General features: G+C 38.7%; 2 protein-coding genes and 1 pseudogene across 3 annotated transcripts; all 3 read left to right on the top strand.

Moving 5' to 3' along the window:
* Positions 1-831: 831 nt before the first annotated feature.
* On the top strand, positions 832-1,717 carry LOC143875536 (putative calcium-binding protein CML41). Its single transcript, XM_077377108.1, has one exon. The coding sequence runs from the start codon at positions 955-957 to the stop codon at positions 1,513-1,515; it is 561 nt and encodes a 186-aa protein (XP_077233223.1). The 5' UTR covers positions 832-954; the 3' UTR covers positions 1,516-1,717.
* Positions 1,718-3,783: 2,066 nt separating this feature from the next.
* On the top strand, positions 3,784-9,643 carry LOC143875538 (cold-regulated 413 plasma membrane protein 2-like). 2 transcript variants are annotated; one of them, XM_077377111.1, is made up of 5 exons: positions 3,784-3,975; positions 6,902-7,009; positions 7,095-7,165; positions 8,780-9,055; positions 9,163-9,643. In XM_077377111.1, exons 1-4 carry the CDS (start codon positions 3,896-3,898, stop codon positions 9,010-9,012), a joined length of 492 nt encoding a protein of 163 aa, XP_077233226.1. In that variant the 5' UTR covers positions 3,784-3,895; the 3' UTR covers positions 9,013-9,055; positions 9,163-9,643. The 2 variants fall into 2 exon arrangements, with proteins under 2 accessions (XP_077233226.1, XP_077233225.1); XM_077377110.1 differs by having other exon boundaries at positions 8,780-9,170.
* A 2,158-nt stretch (positions 9,644-11,801) lies between these two features.
* On the top strand, positions 11,802-14,067 carry LOC143875534 (lysM domain receptor-like kinase 4 pseudogene; annotated as a pseudogene).
* Positions 14,068-18,309: the final 4,242 nt, after the last annotated feature.

The following is an 18,309-nucleotide window of genomic DNA, read 5'->3' as shown; positions in this document are numbered from 1 at the left end:
TTTTTTTTTTCAGGCAATAGCATGTTCCAAGAAGCATCGTATGTTAATCCATGGTTTTGTCATTACTGATAAAGGGCGTGAGAAACACGTCATCAAATAATCAAAGAAAAAGAAAAGAATGATATATGTGGCCCACAATATACATCTATAACAGAACACAGGCCCATGACCACATAGAACTAGCAATGTCAAAAAATAAAAAAGCAAAAGACAAAGTAAAAGAAAGAAGAGAGATATTTCACACAATCAAGAAAGAGGTGAACTGGACTTTACCTTTTCTGCCGACAAAGTTTAAAAATAGATTTGACTGGGCTCTTGGACACAAGAACCAGGCCAAAGTTGTAATGGGCTTCTATGGTCAAGTGAAGCCCAACTAATAAAAACTTGGCCCATCTTACTATTCCCAAACAGTGATCCTAATGACGAGATTTGAGGCATGAAAATATTGACGGCTTAAACACATTTTTAAGATGGCTTTTACCGCTGATCCTAAAAGTGACTTTTAGTGGACTTACCCTTCCCTTTGGCCCACAAAGTGTACAAAACCAGAACCAGGCCCAACTATCCAAATATCATGAACAAATCCAGACCCAATATGGGCCGGGCCTTAAAAGCCCATTAGGTCTCCAATTCAGTAACAGCCTTAACTATCAACCAGCAAAATCATAGGCACATTATAAAAATTCTTTCTATCCTATACGGAAAAAAATAAAGTGTATACAGCACTAAAGTTTGTCATCAGCCCACTTTGGGTGCGAGGAAGCTCCCATGCACTTTCCTTATACCTAATTCCCACGTATTCTGTAATGTCCAGGCAACTTCCACGTCTTAATCGGGCAGACTCTTCATGACTCTTTTACTCTTCCCCCATCCAAATTTCCATTCCTAGCCTAATACCTAGTAATATATATACTAAGCTTAGCCTTCCATGTCTCTACACCAAATTCTCTTCCAATGGCTTCTAAATGCTTCTCTAATAAGAGTGTCAAAGTAAGCCTCCCGCGCCCTCGGCCTCGCCAAAAATCTGATTCCCGGAGCCCAAAATCCGGCGGATCTTCGAGCCCACCCGTATTTTCTCCCTCAATTCAAGCCAATGAGAGGACGCGAGACCTTCAAGAATCATTCCGTTACTTTGATGGTGATGGTGATGGGAACATATCGATTGAGGAACTAAGATCCTTCTTCGTGTCGATAGGGGAGGACATGTCTAGTGATGAGGCCAAAGCTGTGATTGCCGAGTTTGATTCCGATTCCGATGGTTTGTTGGACTTCCAAGACTTTGCGAAGTTGATGGAAAGGGACAGTGGGGATGTTGATGATCTAAGGAGGGCGTTCGAGATGTTTGAGGTCGAGAAGGGATCGGGATGCATAACACCCAAAGGGTTGCAACGGACGTTGAATCGGCTAGGGGACGAAAGGTCAGTGGAGGAGTGCGAGGCCATGATTCGGGTTTTCGATCTGGATGGTAATGGGGTGCTCGATTTCCAGGAGTTTCACCAGATGATGGCTGCTTGATATATACCTTTCTATATATCATATATTATGCATTTGGATATGAATGAATGTCAATTATCTTACTAGTGCTATAATTTGAGTCCCTAGACATGGGGGCAAAAGAGTTATCTATGTATGTTATTTCAAATATAAGTACAGTGGAACAATTGTATTCCAAACTTTATATTTTCAATGAGAACTAGTTAATGTTGAAGTTTTAAAATTAATGAATGGGAATAGCATATCCAAAATGAATAGATAATTTCTAGGAGGGTTTGAAGTTTATGAAATATTTTCCCATAGATGGACAGTACTTCCAGACATGTGGTTTATCCTTCCCAGATAGGAAACCAAAATGTCCATATGAGAGATAATGACAGTTGTTTGGAAAGAAGAAAATCGTAGAAAGAGAGGAAACAATACCTTTGTTCGAATTCGGATATTATCCGTATCCGTTTATTCGGTAAATTCAAACATTTTATTGCGGCACTTTATCTTTTTTCTCCTTCTTACTCGAATGAATTTTCCAAACCCTAAAACTAGGCCTCTATATTCTCTTCACAAAATTAACTCTCAAACCCTAAAATATATGAGATCCTCTTCTTCCTTTTAAAACAAAGGCAGAGAGAGAAAGAGGGAGGCGGTGGGGATGGATGATGGTGTTGGTAGTGGTTTTTGAGTTTTTCCTTCTTTTTTTTTTTTGTATATGATGGAATGGGTTTGGGCTATTTTGATGGAATGGGTTTGGGCCATTTTTGTTTTTGTTTTTTTTTCTAAAATGAAAATTCACTTTTCTTTTAGAAACAAAAGATAGTGTGTGATTACTAAAAATAAATATTAATGATATTATTAATAATAAATAAAAAGGATTTACTTCTCGGATTCGGATGTTAAACGGATCGGATATACCATTTACCAGATTCGCATCCGCTAAGAGCCGGATATCTCATAAACGAATTCGGATAATATCCGCTTGAGACGGATTCGGATAATATTCGCTTTAAACGGATTCGGATGCGGACAGTAATCGAATTTTCGAATATCCATATACACCCCTAGGTGCAGCTTGGGTTGGGCTCAATCCGAACCCGATGGGTTGAACCTGATTTTGGATTGGGTTGGGGTTGGGAAAAGCCATTTGATTTCAGGTTGGGTTAGGGTTGAGACTTTGGGAACCCGACCCAGCCTCCATCTTCTAATTTATCGTGAATACTTTGTATTTTTCTGTTTAGCCCTAGGTTAACCTGAACCCACCAACTCAACCCGAGTCGGTTTGGAAAAAAACATATTAGATAGATGGGTTGGGTTAGGGTTGACCATCCTCTACCCAAGGCTCAGGTTGGGTTGGGCTGGGTTAGAGTTGAGGTAATGCTATCTTGGGTTGGGCTAGGGTTGGGCTAAACTAGAATTGAGTTGCACCCCGGTTGTGTTGAGATTTTGCTAAAAAATGAATTGGAGTCAACTTAACTAAACCCGATTTCATGGTAAAAGCTCAACAAAAATCCCCGAAAAGGGTCCAGAGTTGCACCCCTAGTACTTTGTCCAAAAAAAACAAAAGGAACAATGTTTCACAGTAAAAGAAGGGAAATATTATCAGCACTCCCGTATTTTGATGATCGCACTCCTCACTTCATTAAAAAGTACGGTATAGCCCGCACCATAGGATGGTCCAAACCGTCCATTACATGGGTGACAACCTAAATAGGTTGTGCCCCAAACATCATCTCCATAGGCTGATCCTAACCCTCCGATCTATAGAGGGACGGAATATTAGAGGGTTGATCCTAACCCTCTATAGATTGGAGGGTTAGGATCAACCTACGGAGATGATTTTTGGGGCACAACCTATTTAGGCTGTGGCCCATCTAATGAATGGCCTGGATCATCTTATGGTGCAGGCCATACTGTACTTTTTAATAAAGTGAGGAGTGCGATCATCAAAATACGGGACAGCTGATCACATTTCCCTAAAAGACTAAATAGATAAAAATTGTTCTTTCAAGTTAGGCTAAAGCATTGTTCATCATGATCACTGGCTTGATCATCCTGTATTATCTGCCACATCTATAGATAGTAGAGATTGATTGGTAGAATTCCTCTACATTTTGGACGGTAGCAAATCCCTTACTAATTATATGATTCTAATTACCACGATTGAGCGGCTAAGATCATTTATTCTCATGGGACCCGTAGGCTGTAGCCCACAGATTTTATATGCTAATCATCACATGTGTGCCACATGTTACTGTGCGATCCACTTGGCTAGAAAAGTCGCGATGCTCCACTTCTTTTTTACTTTTTCTTAGAATATCAAAGCACTCTCTTTTAAAAACGTTCCATTTATCTTCCCATGACCCAAACACCGATCCAAGAAAAAAGAAGACCGTTGTTTTGGTGAGGAATGGAAAATCATCCCTCAACCCCAACTTTTTCAGAGAGGGGTCTCAACTATTTTCACTGGGGAGGGACCTTTGCTGCCATGTGAGATTCCCTTCTCTCCCTTTTGTCATATGTTCATGAATTTTTTCTTTTAATTTTTACTGAACTCCCTAATTTTTTTTGCTGTACCTCTTTATATCTGATTGTGGTTTGCAAGTTTCTGCTCTGTTTAAGAAAAGATAATATTGGTATTTGTATTTATGGTTTATAGATCCCATGGAGCTTCTGCCCTTACACCTTTCATGAACTGTTGACTGCATGTGCATTTGGTGGATCTGAAAATCCCATTCTCATATGGGTTTTCACCCAAATTTGGTAGATTTCAGAACTAAAATTGAATTTGGAAGGAATGTGGAGTTGTAATTCAGCAGCCATTTTCTTGTATTTTCAGAATAATTGATACCTGTTTTGTTGTAATTTGATGCTAAAGAAGCATTGTTGGATCGAACCCACAATTTCTAAATTTCCCACAGTTTCATAGAAGTAAATACATGCATTGATGGCTTTTCGTAATTGGAGTTCAATCGATTCTTCGCTCAAAGTATATGTTCTTCTAATTTGATGTTGTAATCTTGTAAACTCTTAATTTTAGTAAACTCTTATATATGATGTATATGCCTACATCGATGGATTATTGGCAAAGGTAATGTTGCCTTATGGTGTAATACTTGGTTTGGTACTTCTCCCTTTATTAATCAAGCTAGTAATAGGGCTAACCAGAATGTGAATCCTTTAGTCAAGGATTTGATTAATGATACATGTAGACAGAATCTCTCATGTGTGGACAATAATATTTCAAATAGGGTTCTTAATGCTATCAAAACCATAGTTTTAAAACTCCCCCACGTCATCGTGGACTCCCCCGAGTCAACTCCCTTTCCCCTTGGCTGCGTTCCGTGTTTTGCCGCCACGTTCCGCGTTTTTCCCTACAAAGTCAATAAAAACTCCTTTGACTCTCCCGAGTTATGACTGCGTCAACTGAGTATTCAGCCGCACCAACCACATTCTTGGCTGCGTCCATCCCGAGTCAACAAGGATTTTTCTTGACGGCATTTTTACCCGCATCCGCATTTTTAAACACTGATCAAGACCTCTACAGTGAAGATCTTTCATCATGATGATGAGCTAGTTTGGACCCCTAACAAATCTGGTTACTTTTCCATGAAATCTGCTTGGGATTTGGTGAGAAATAAATATCCTAAGAAAAGATGGCCGTTTTTTGGTTGGAAGGACCCTCTCTCTCTCTCTCTCTCTCTCTCTCTCTCTCTCTCTCTCTCTCTCACACACACACACACACACACACACACACACACTTCCTGCTTTATATGGAATATCTTCATGAAAGCCATGCTTGTCGATAGTAGCTTACATGATATTTTGATCCCCTTTCCGTCCAAGTGTACAAGCTGCTCAACACCGAAGGAAGAAGATATTGATCATTTGGTTGCGAATAGTGATATGGCGAGAGCATTAAAGCAATATGGAATCATTTCCTCACCTACTTAGAAGTTCCTTTGAAAATTGAAAACCAATCCATTATTGCTAGATTGGTCCAATGGTTTGATCTTTCAAGGAGGAAAAGTAGATGTCCTTTGGTTTGCTTTGAAAATTATTTTTTCTCTCATCACCTGGGAGATATGGAAGGAGAGATGCACTCAACGTATGGAAGGTAAAACAGAACCTGTAAACTGCATTACCAGGGCTGCTATGGTGTGAGACTAAGGTGCTCGCTAAATATTTCGCTCCCGATTGTTTTATTGAAGCCTGAGCGCTTGAAATTCCCATCATCCCTAATCTGACTAGAAGGTTGAGAATTTTCCTAGTGAAGTGGTTTAAACTTTAAACCCACGAGAGATGAAATAAAGCTAAAAACTGATGGAGGCTCATAGGGTAATCTTGGCATTTCTGGTGGAGGAGGGAATGTTGCCTCCTCCACCAGCGGTTCTTTTGCAGAATGTTGCCTCTTGATTTCTTCGTTGTCTCTTCTGGATTACTTAGTTGCCTCAAAGACAATTAAGGGAAATGGGTGTATGTTCCTAGTCTTTAGGCTATTACTTTCCAGGCTATTTTCAAGGTGTACTAGAAAGCAAAGTTAAAGAGAGTCACCCACCAATAAGCAGAGGCTTAAAGGTTGTTTTCTTCCCATATCTGGTGGAGGTATTTTTTTAATAATTATCAAATTTACTGAAGGAAGATAATGGATACAAGAAAATACAGATCCATAAAAGGTCAATGGCTCCCTAAATCCCAATATGCAATTACAGCCTTCGAATAACATCTAGCTTCTGAATCAGCTGCTTCATTAGCCTATCCATGACAGACTCATGGACACTGTATTTCAGCATTTATGTTGCCTTTGCCACTATTTCCAGGTATCAAATTCGATGCTTCTTAAAAGTACCATGCATACGTAAAGGGGAAGTTTAGTTTCATATCTTTTGATGACAATACGATCAATTGTTCTTGATTTTTTTGTATTTTCAGCTTGTCCCTCCGTTTTAGTATTCATATTGCTTGAGTAATTCAAATGAGTTTGTGTTTTTATGTATACTATTCCTCTCATGAGATAGTTGTATATTCTCTTTATTTTGGGTAGTTTTATGTATTTAGGGAAGTTTCTGACTTCTTTTTTTTGTTTTTATTTTTGACAATTAAAATATTATATATTTGAGTGAACCCCTTAGATCAAGTTGATGCAAGCATAATTCAAACCTTATGCTCTCAAGTTTACAGTTCAGGCATCACTAGATTCTACGGGCATTCGAATTCACTATATTTGATTTTCAGGTGTATAATAGTTTAGATTTTCTCAATATGCCATTTATGTTGTTAGATATTGAACAAGTCCAAAGCTTCTAAGTGTTGCTTTGGCATTGCAATGTTTTCAATTCATGGAGGCATGGTGCATGACCAAATTTCTTGGGCCCTACACTGAATCACATATATATTTTGATCCCTCTTTGTTCAGTTTTTTATTGATCTTGAACCATGCGAGACGGAAATCACACATGCAGACTTCTCTTTTAGTATCTTATATCTTCTTGAGTTTGCCACCTGCGCTGTTCAAAGTTTTACGGTATGCACTATTTCTCCTCCCAAAATTACTATAGACTTTAGTATGGGCTTGTCAGTGTAGCTGAACTTTGTTTATCACATTGCAGAGGACAGTTTGGAAGTTGGGTTTCCTTTCTTGCAGTTGTATTCAATCTCTTCTATCCTCAAAGCTTCCCAGGTTTGGATTGTTTGTGTTTACTCTATACTCTGGTATAGACTTGTGGTTGAGCACAAATATTTGTGAACTCATTATGGATCTTCTCCTGCCCAGAGAGCCTGATGCTCCCCTGCCCTTCATAGTGTTGTGGCCTTTTATTCGATGACGTGTTTTAATAAGATTCTTATAATTGATCATCTTCGCGATAGAAATATGCTCATTATGAATAATTGTGATTTATGTTTAAAAGATGCAGAGTTTGTTGACTACCCTTTGCTCCATTGCAATTTCATAGTTCATATTGACTCTTGGACTTTCGCTTTATGGCCATCTTGAGGTAGAACTCTCTGCAGCATATGTTTTGCTGTAGTGCTTTGGCTGGTCTCCAAGAAAAGGAACAATGGAGTCTTTAAAGGTGTTTTAGAGGTATTAATAGCATTCAAAGACAAATCATCTCTACTGTTTTTCATGGGGCTACTACTATTCTGAGTTCCCATGGAATTTCTGAGACTTCCTTGGGAGAAAATCCATATGAGCAGGTGTAAAAAGGAGGGTCTTTGCTCTAGGTGGGCCCTCCCCCTCCTAGGTTTTGGAAGCTTCATTTCGACTTGTCGAGTCTTAGCAATCTGGATCCGGCTGGTATTCAAGGCCTTCTTAGAAACTCCAAGATCGAAGTTAGTTGGGCTTATCTGAGAGAATGATTTTAACAAGGCAAAGGTCCTACTGCTCCTTGGAGAAATTTGGCCTGTTACTAAACATTTGATTGATCATCTCATTATGGAGGGAAACTCTCAATGTGGCTAATTGGGTGATAGTTGGTCACAATATTGAGATTCGTCAATATAGTTGGTCATGTGATAGTTGGTCACAATATTGAGATTCGTCACATTTCGCTTGATTGTTGCTCAGTTTGATATTGATAGAGATGACTTTATGACTTCCGATAATCTCCCTCCCTGAGGAGATTTGCCATATTTATACATTTATTGGTTTTTTATTTTTTTGCTTTCTGCAATCCTTTTTACTTTTTTGCTTTAGATCTCCTCAGTCTTACTATTAAATGAAAAGGGTACTATAGAATAGCTGACTGCTTAGTGATTTATTTAAAAGGTAATTGTGGTTTTCAATTCACCATTAAGAGTCGAGTCATCAAGTTCGTAGAGGTTTTTTGTGGGTTCTCATGTTAGGATCAATACGGACAAAAGAAACCTAGTTTGATCGCCCAAATTTGACAACCTGATGATAACATAAAACATAGAGAACAACTGGTCATTTTCTCGCTCTTTAATATTTTCATGAAAAAATATTGTAACAATCCCTTCTTTCTTTTTCTTATCATATCTCCTTTTCGTCCTTTTCATTAATCAAACAATGGCTAATCGAGTTTAAGTTCTGCTTCTAATGATACAAATGCTAAATAAATGTAGCAGAGAGCAGCTATAAAACCCACACAATTTGTTGCATGAAGATTGTCTAAATAGGATAGTGCATTACTATTGGGTGGAATATTTCACCCCTTGGCTAGTGAAAAGAATTATGTAAGTTTTCCTGAAATTACAATAGGATAGTGCTTCTTTTAACAATTATGTAATTTTTTTTGGCCACTGATAATCTGCATCATTACCATGTCTGCAGCTTCTCGCTTCCCCCTGTTCGTCGTCACGCCTAGTTTGGTGGCTCATGAACTACGCAGTGGCATCATTGGTTGCATTTTGTGTACTATAATTGGGGTCTTTATTTTAATCGAGCACATTCGAGGAACTGGAGGTTGTGGCAATTGTTGGTTAGATTTGCACTATTTTTCTTATTTTGTGGGTGTATCTTTTCTGTTATTCTTTCCCATATTGGATCTTTCCATGGGAGCTTGATAAGGTGCTTCATGAAATGTTAGCTTTGTCAACAAACTTGTTGGTAATTTCTGGTGCTTTCTCCTGTCTCATATGTCTCAACAGTTCTCTGCAAAATTTGTACATCCAATCTTGAGAAAGAAATATTAAGTTTTTAAGCTTTGTTTTCAGGCTATAAATTGAAGTTCCCAAAAGAATTCAATGTTCAATTAGTGTAAAAAAACTTCAGCTCAACTTCGCAGTCGATCTTCTGATTCCCAGTTTGACTAGGCTGAGACAGTGAAAACCCCACAATTTGAATAGAAAATCATGTTTTGGTCTCGTGCAGCGAAACCAAGTTTTCTCGGCTGAGTATCAAGTCGATTTTCGAGTTTCAAGCTATTGGAAATCGAACAATGGTGAAGGTTCCGAGTTTTTGTCGTCTTTTTTTTTGTGATGTTTTTTTTTTTTGGTAGATATGCTTGGATAATTTACAGTGTCTTGTTTTTTTTTTTCTTTTATCTCCTTTTCTCTTCTCAATTATTTGCTATTTTGGATATTTGATGTGGGAAAAATAACTGTAAGTGGGGTGATGCTTATTAAGGATGTTGATCAGCCATGAAAAGTAGTTTGGTAAGACTTTCATTTATTAATTATTTTTGCAGTTTGGTAAGACTTTCATTTATTAATTATTTTTTATTTGTTTTGGACATTTCAACATCTTGAATTTACTATTCACTTCTTGTTTCTCATGTCTGATGTGGTCTAATGGGGCTGTTTCTCCAAGGGGATAGAAGCCTTGGATAAGCTATTCCTTGGATTGGGTACCCTGCTTAGATAATTTTATCTCGAATAAACCCCTGAGATTGGCTATCCCTTATTCAATTTGGGTTGGGTTTTATTGCTATTTTAAGCCCAAGGAAAAAAGGGTGTTCTTTTTACCCGATCTGAACCGGACCTTCTCAGCCCATATCGGGCTCAAAGGCCCCCAACAAAGGTAGTTGCAGAAAACTTTGGGGCTGTAATTGCAGGATGGATAACACCTTATCTTGGGTTTCTTTGTATTCCAGAATAGGTTTTTTTATATAAGTTCTATCCACGTGATATTGTAAGTACTATTTTCACCCTCTGGTAGTAATTATTCTTGCCCTTGTTTTTTGTAGGAGAGTAGTTTTTCAAAATAGATCTTATAATGGACAGTTGTGCCAGAAACAATGGATAAGTCTTTTCTTGGGATATGTCTTCTCTAGAACTATCTATTCTGCCATAAAACAGCCTCTTGGTGTACCGAATGAGTCTTCTTCTCATATGTTTTGACCGGGTATTTGTTTGGAAAACAATAATACACTGATTCCAGCATTTGGTTCAAAAAAATAAATAAATAAACGGACCTGGGGCAGGATTCAGGAACGAGGGGTGGAATTAAAGGAGGAAATGCTGGAATCTGTTTCTCGCCCCAAGAGGTGGTATTCTGATTCTGAAAGCTGGAATGAACTTTTTCTTCAATTAAATTTTGGGAGATGATTTTTTCGCCACCTCCCTTTTCACGTGATTTGACGTCAAGAAGTGTTAAAGTCCGCCAACAATTCACTTTAACAGTGGGGTGTATTATCCTACAGGGGGGCAAAAAAATCGTCTCCCTAAATTTTTTATTTTAATATTTTCCATCTCATTTCATGGGGAATCAGAATAGGAATCGGAATAGGATCCACTCTGATTTTGAATTAGATTCCTGATTCAGGTAATCCAATCACAACCCATACAGGTATTCGTATCATGAAAAGATAGCCATATGAATCGGTGCAACTCGGGTAGGGCTGGGTCGGGTTGAGGCCAACCTGAACCCAACCCGAGGAACCATATGCTCAACCCTAACCCCACCCAACCCGATGGGGTTCAACCCAACCCAACCCGAGGAACTGTTTCATCAACCCGAACCAGACCCGATTTTGGTCTTGTGTGGTGCATGTTGAGATGCTCCAGCCAAAACTACTGGTTTTTCTTGCCTTCAGCACCCCCTTCAATGGAAAGAGAGTGTGCCATTGCTTTACTGAATTTTAATAGCTGTACATAATAATAATTTTCAAAATTGTTCACTTTTTTATCCGTATGTTACAGAATTGTCAAGTTTCAGGTTGTTCCATGCCTCAACCCTAACCCAACCCGAAATTACCTTGGGTTCACTTTTCCCAACCCGAATCCGAACCCGAGCGAGTGGCAACCCAACCGGGGAAAAAAATCGGGTTGAACCCATCGGGTTGAACCCATCGGGTTCAAGTTGAGCCCACCCGAATTGCACCCCTACATATGATAGTGTTCGACCAATGGCACAGAAGGTAGGGTTGTAATAATATTATCCATGTAACCGCACTACCATATTTTTAAAAAGGAAGTGATAAATCAACCCCCAGATATCTTAAAGAGAGAAAATTTAACTGGCAACCAAACGTATGAGTCTTTCTCTCTCCTCTGGGTTAGAGAGAGAAAGAGGAGAGAGAAAGACACACAGGGGTTGATTTAAGATATATGGGGGTCGATTTATCAGTTCCCTTTAATAATTGCACTGACTCATCCTGTCTTTCATTATTTAAACTGAGGTCAAACGCTATTACATTTCCCAAAAAGCTCTCACAAGCCAATTAAAACCAAAGAGACAAGCTGAGTTTGTGCAATTTAATAGCAGCACCTTAAATTAAAAAAGCCCGCCGCCCTACCCCTCTCTCTTGGTCATGGTCAAATATTGCCTTTTTTTTTGTAAATTCAACTGTGACAGAGATAGTCAACCATTGTATGCTCTCCTTTCACATTCAGCCTATCAAAAGAAACAGCATCAGACACGAAACTTAGAATAATTCCACATTTACAGATCCATTTCTAAGGCACCCATTTTATTAGAAGCCCCTTTCTTCCATCCCACCTTTTAATACCACCATAATCTCCAACACCCACTTTCATTCCTCCATATGGGTTCTCAATCTCTCATTTTTTTCTACATCCTCTGTTTCATCTCCTCTCCTTTTGTTCTTGCTCAACAGCCATATGTAGGAAATTTAATAACACAATGTGCAAGAACAGATAATTCCTCCTCTATTCTTGGATACACCTGCAATGGTCAAAACCAAAGTTGCCAAGCTTTTCTGATTTTCAGGTCAATAACCCCATATAATTCTGTTGCCTCAATTTCAGCTCTTTTGGATTCAGACCCATCACAGCTTTCTCAAGCAAATTCAGTTTCTATCAATGAAACATTTGGAGCAAACCAGCAGGTGATTGTTCCAGTGATCTGCTCTTGTTCTGGTGAGTATTATCAAGCAAATTCATCTTATACTATTGAAAGTGGAGATAATTATTTTATTGTTGCAAACAACACATATCAGGGTCTGTCAACTTGCCAAGCTCTACAGAATCAGAACAACTATTCAGCTACCACCTTAGATGTTGGAGTTAATATAACTGTCCCTCTTAGGTGTGCTTGTCCAACAGGGAATCAAAGTAGGGATGGTGTGAATTATCTAGAAAGTTACTTGGTAGGAGAGGGAGATGATCTTCCTACAATAAGCCAGAGGTTTGGTGTGGATGTGCAGAAACTTCTCCTTGCTAATGGACTTTCTGGGGTAAATACTGTTATCTATCCTTTTACAACACTTCTTATTCCTCTGCAAAATCAGCCTACAATTAATCAGACCATCACACCACCACCACCACCACCACCACCATCACAACCACCCCCTTCCCCTCCATCAGATAACAATTCCACAAAAACTTGGGTGTATGTGGTTATTGGAGTTGCAGTGGGTGCTTTTGTCTTGGTTGCCTCAATTGTTCTTTTCTATGTCGTAAGAAATAAGAGGAAATCCAATCAAATTCCCATTTCAAATGACTTGGACAGCAATGAAATACCAGCAATTCTCATTTCAGATGAATGGAAGAAGGATGAGAAACAGTCTAAGTCAGATGTAACTAAAGATCTTATTGTAGGTATATCTGATATAGGTCACAGCCTGAAAGTGTATACATTTAAGGAATTGAAATTGGCGACGGAGGATTTTGTCCCCAATTGTAATATCAAAGGGTCTGTTTATCGAGGGGTCATTAAGGGGGATGTAGCTGCAATTAAGAGGATCAACGGAGACGTTCCAAAGGAGATTGAGTTACTCAAAAGGATTAACCATTTGAACTTGATCAAGCTTTCGGGTGTTTGTTTCAGTGAAGGCCAATGGTATCTTGTTTACGAGTATGCTGAAAATGGGCCTCTGAGTGACTGGATATTTAATGGAAATGATTCAAAGGTTTTGAGTTGGGTGCAAAGGATGCAGATTGCTTTGGATGTAGCCAATGGTTTGAACTATCTCCACAGCTATGCTGAACCAGGCATTGTGCACATGGACATAAAAAGCGGCAACATTCTTTTGGATGGTAATTTTAGGGCCAAGATTGCTAATTTTGGAAGCGCAAGGTCTGGTGAAGGAAATGAAGGTGGCTTTGCATTGACAAGGCACATTATAGGGACTAAAGGTTATATGGCACCTGAGTACTTGGAGAATGGTCTTGTTTCGGTGAAACTTGATGTTTATGCTTATGGGATTGTGATGTTGGAGAGCATTACTGGTAAAGAAGGTAGTATTATATGGGAAGGGAAAGACATGCCATTACCAGAGGTCTTAATAGCCATACTCAGTAAAGAAAATGCAAAAGAGAAGGTTACTGACTTTATTGATCCTTCTCTGCAAGGGAATTATCCTCTGGATTTAGCTATGATGGTGGCCAGATTAATCGAGCGCAGCCTAGGGAAAGATCCATCAAGTCGGTCGAGCATGGATGAAATTGTGCAGTCCCTTTCAAAGATTTTATCTGCTTCATTGGATTGGGAACTATCAAATAGTTTCTCTGTCTCCCAAAGCTTAGCATTGACTCAGAACTAGGATGTTCTATTGAGTGCTGAGAAAATTTCTCTTTGATTTGCTGCAAGAAACTGAGTTCTGGGTATCCTTTTACATGGTTTTTATGTATTGAAAATTGTTTTAGTTGTCCTGCTTTTGGGCATGTTCTCAACATCATTATATCTATCTACAGTTAATGGTAGCTTTATGTGATGAAGCTAATTCAATATTTTTAGTTATTGTAAGAATTTTTGATGTTTTGATTAAAAAATATTTATTGCTGATAATTACAACTCTCCCCTCACTTGAGTTGATGTTTTAAAACTTTTCTTGTGTTTACCATCTTGACCTTTTTTAACCATTTCAACTGTAATTTTTAAGATAGATCAAATCTTATATGGTAAGATCTAATCATCGGATCATTAGAGGGTAAGATTAGGCTACCTACTTAGATGAGACATTTATTAGGATTATCTTTCCCAAATCTTATCTTTTTTTCTTTATCTATACCTAGTTAGATTAGACGATTAAAATAGATGGGGAGGTAATGAAAGAAAATATCAACATTTAAGAAGCTTGATTGTACTTTTGATCTTCCTTCTTTTGTCACATCTGCCACAAATTGTTGTACTGCTAACACCCGTTTGGATCTCCATTGGTGAAACAACATTCTAGGCTCCATGGAGTTTACTCAACATCACAATTTAATTTGGACAACCTTTTATATTAGTTTTTTTTTAAAAAAAACCAAATGAAGGACCTGATAACAATTGTAACAAATGATCCTTAATGGGTCGGGACACACACACACCCACTAAATAAGATCCATGGATCTGCGTCAGGACACAGACACACACACACAAAGTAAGATCCATGGAGCTGAAACGAGTGGATTGGCATCTCTGACTGAGTAGGACGCGATATTAAAAAAGAATGTGACACAGATATAGGTGGATCTAATTCGAATTTGGGTCTGTTGATAGGCCCTACTGGAAGTGAATGTAAGGTCGTGGACCGTATAAAAAATAGACCTGGCAAACACGACCCATGCCCACGGGTCGACCCAACCCACTGGCAAATTTGAGGGCACGGGTCGGGGTTTTAGTGACCCACCAAAATCAATCCACGGGTGACCCAACCCGCAAAAACACGGGTCGGGTCGGGTCAACCCGCGGGTGCCCCCTGGTTGACCCAAATTATAATATGCTGAAAGTTTGAAAATAGATCTAAATTCCACTCTTAAACTTTCAGATTCCACTGTTATATATGCTGAAAGTCTGAAAATAGGTTGTGCTTTGGATGATCCAAATTCCAAACCGTGACCCCAATGTTATTAGGTTGTGCTTTGAACTGAAAGTTTGAAACTCTGACCCCAATGTTATATATGCTTTGGATGATCCAAATTCCAAACCGTGCATTTGATGGGCCATAATGTAAATAGGTTGTGCCTAAAAAATCATTAGCATAGGATGATTCTAACCCTCCGATCTAAAGAGGGACTCACAATATGGAAACTTCTATAGATCGAACCGTTGAGGCACGATCTATTTACGTTGTGGCCCATCAAATGGACGGTTTGGATCATCCTATGGTGTAGGTTGTACCGTCCATCTTGAAAATTAGGGATTGAATTTATCGCCAGCCAAAAAATCACTGTTTTGGAAAAAAATGCGGGTCGACCCGCCCCGCCCGCACAGGTATGGGTCACTAGTTGCTGACCTGTAGGAATGCGGGTCATTTTGACCCGCAACCCGCGGGTCAACCCGACCCCACCCACCCTTTTGCCAGGTCTAATAAAAAATATAGATAACGATCCTAGAGCCGATGAAATGGAAGGGTCAGATCATTTAAAATTGGATACAGCATGCTGTAGCGGGCCCACGTCACTGTAAAAGGCCTATGGTCTAGAATGTATGTGCCCGGGCTCATTTGTGTACGGGCCATAATAATTAATAGCATTTACAGTGGAGCCAACACAATTAGGTGATCTAAACCCTTCATTTATTGGGCCTCCAAGTAAATAGATTGTGCACCCAAAAATCTTCTCCATAGGATTGATCCTAACCCTACCCATAGTATGATCCTAACCCTCGAATCTACAAGATAGGATCTTTTCAAATTTAAGGGCTAGGATCATCAGAATTATGATGGGCCATCATCAGTTGACGGTTGATTGTCATAGCCACTTGAGCGTGTGGGCTTCAGATTCTTAGCTGAGCTGGCACTTGCGTGAAAGGAAAGTTTCTGTCACGCGGAGTATTAAAGACCGTTCATCGATGGCCCATTAGACATCCAACGGACAGAAGTCTAACAGTTTTTTGCCGTTAAATTTTACCGTTTCCGTTTGTAACCGTTGTTGCTGAGCTGGCGCTTAAAAGGAAAGTTTTGGCGCTTAAGTTTTGCTACCTGTTGAGCTGGCAATTTAGGTTCAGAAAAGGTTTCTATTCTCGTTTCCCCATCTGGGTTTTTAGTTTTCATTCGCTTAGCTGAATTTTTCTCTCTCAAAATCGGAGATTTCTATTCTAGCCCTCCGACTGTCGAAACCCTACCCGAGCACTGGATTTGAATGGATTTCCCATTTTCATCCTCAAAAGTCGAACTCCCTCCACACTCAGGTGAAGCAGATCCAACGGATTTCCTACCAACCGTGCAGAATCCAGGTTTTTTTTTCCTTTCTATTTGGTGTTTTTGACGATCAATATTTCATTTCCTATTTGGTTTTTCCTCACTTTTTTTTTTATTTCAAATGGATGTTTCTGAATCTCTCTCTCGCTCTCTCTATGAAAAATTTCGAATTCCTGTATACGATTTTTTTTTTTTTTTTTTTTTTTGTAATTTGATTCACTTGAAATCATAACTCTGAAATTTTTGAGGATTTAGTTTCTCAAATTCAGAACACTTTGCAATTTTGCATTCCTAGACTTTGCATTATTAGATTCAATTGCTTGATTTTGACGCTTCGGCGTCAGATTTTCTTCCTTCTAAAATCATCAACAACAAATCAATGATTTTCTATTACGAATTTGTCTCGATATTAGGAGGAGTTCGTTTCTTACTGCATCTTATCTGTTAATATTCGTTATACACATTACAAGCTTTGTGCCATTCACCAGCAATAAATTATAGTACTGGGGTTTTGCATTGTCTTGGGGATAGAAAGGTCATTTTTATATGGGCATGTATCTAAAGGTGTGTTTTGGTTGCTTTAGGGATCAGTTTTCCATATATTTATCTCACTAAACATACAAAAATACAGGGTGATAGTTGACAAACATTTCACTTGAAATCTGACAAAGAAGAAGCCCCAACGATGATATCTATATATATTTCTGATGCCCCACTCACCAATGATGACAGTGAGCAAAAACTTCACTGATTGAGTATAATTTCATTACCAAATGTAGATTTCTCCATTTGTTCTGGAGTATTTGGGAGAGTAATTGAGGAACTTTCACCAGCATATTTTAACTCGGGTATTTTGCTTTGATTTTTTTAGTCTTAAAATAGTAGTTTATGTATTTTTATGTTAGTTTAGATTAATATACACTTTCTGTGATTCATTGTGTTAGCATGTAGAGCTTTTCTTTCAGTAGCTTCGTATTTTTCAATTTTGATTTTGTTTGCCATACTGCTTGCTTTAGCCTATCTGCTTGCTGAGTGCACTGGAAACCCAAAGCAATGTATCGCAGCCCAAAAGCCCAGATGCGGTAACCCATGATTCCCTTTTCCTCATGAATGCTTACAGGACGATTTAAAGTGAAGATCCCAAAGAAGTTGGGAACTGTCTTTGCCCTTCCCTACATCATCAGTCTTGGTATCCTCTGTGAATGGGTAAATCAAATCCCAAATGAAAATCATACCCAAACCCTGAATACTTGCCAATTTTATATACATGTATCCTCTTTTTCTCCTCTGTAATCTATTCTACTGCCTCTCTCTTTTCCTACATCATCAGTCTTGGTATCCTCTGTGAATGGGTAAATCAAACCCCAAATGAAAATCGAATCCAAACCCTGAATGCTTGCCAATTTTATATACATGTATCCTCTTTTTCTCCTTTGTAATCTATTCTACTGCTTCTCTCTTTTCCTTTTTTTTTTCTTTTTTTTTCTCCCACTACTGAAAAGACCAAATGGAAAACCCTGTCTCAAAAGCTTTTACACTTCTTTTCTTTTCTCCTTTGTAAAATCTTTTACACTTCGTTTTTTCCCTTCTTCTCATGGAGTATAGTTACTGTATGGGGAATTTCAGATAGCTTTTACACTTCTTTGCCTTTACATTTCTTTTAAACTTATTTGTTTTACTTTTCTTTAATTTTACCTGTTAAAGTATAAACGAATAAATAATGCCTTCTCCAACAGCTTAAGCTTTTGGAGTAACTGGTTGTTTCACATGGCATCAGAGCAAAATGCCTGGGTTCAAACCTCCTCGATAGCAGAAATCCACATGCAATGGCCAA

Source organism: Tasmannia lanceolata, unplaced genomic scaffold, assembly GCF_043159265.1.
Source record: "Tasmannia lanceolata isolate RefF3 unplaced genomic scaffold, GAP_Taslan_0.1 ptg000004l, whole genome shotgun sequence".
In the NCBI taxonomy this organism is placed as follows: Eukaryota; Viridiplantae; Streptophyta; class Magnoliopsida; order Canellales; family Winteraceae; genus Tasmannia; species Tasmannia lanceolata.
The sequence above is the reverse complement of the archived record's forward strand: the minus strand, read 5'-3'. Positions and strand labels throughout refer to the sequence as shown.

What these genes read in the sequence shown, in the direction of transcription:
- LOC143875536 (XM_077377108.1), top strand. Translation starts at nt 955, where the DNA reads ATGGCTTCTAAATGCTTCTCTAATAAGAGTGTCAAAGTAAGCCTCCCG.
- LOC143875538 (XM_077377111.1), top strand. Translation starts at nt 3,896, where the DNA reads ATGGAAAATCATCCCTCAACCCCAACTTTTTCAGAGAGGGGTCTCAAC. An exon ending in GGAGGGACCTTTGCTGCCAT is followed by an intron (nt 3,976 to 6,901) that starts GTGAGATTCCCT and finishes CTCTTTGTTCAG; the next exon opens with TTTTTTATTGATCTTGAACC. An exon ending in GCGCTGTTCAAAGTTTTACG is followed by an intron (nt 7,010 to 7,094) that starts GTATGCACTATT and finishes ATCACATTGCAG; the next exon opens with AGGACAGTTTGGAAGTTGGG.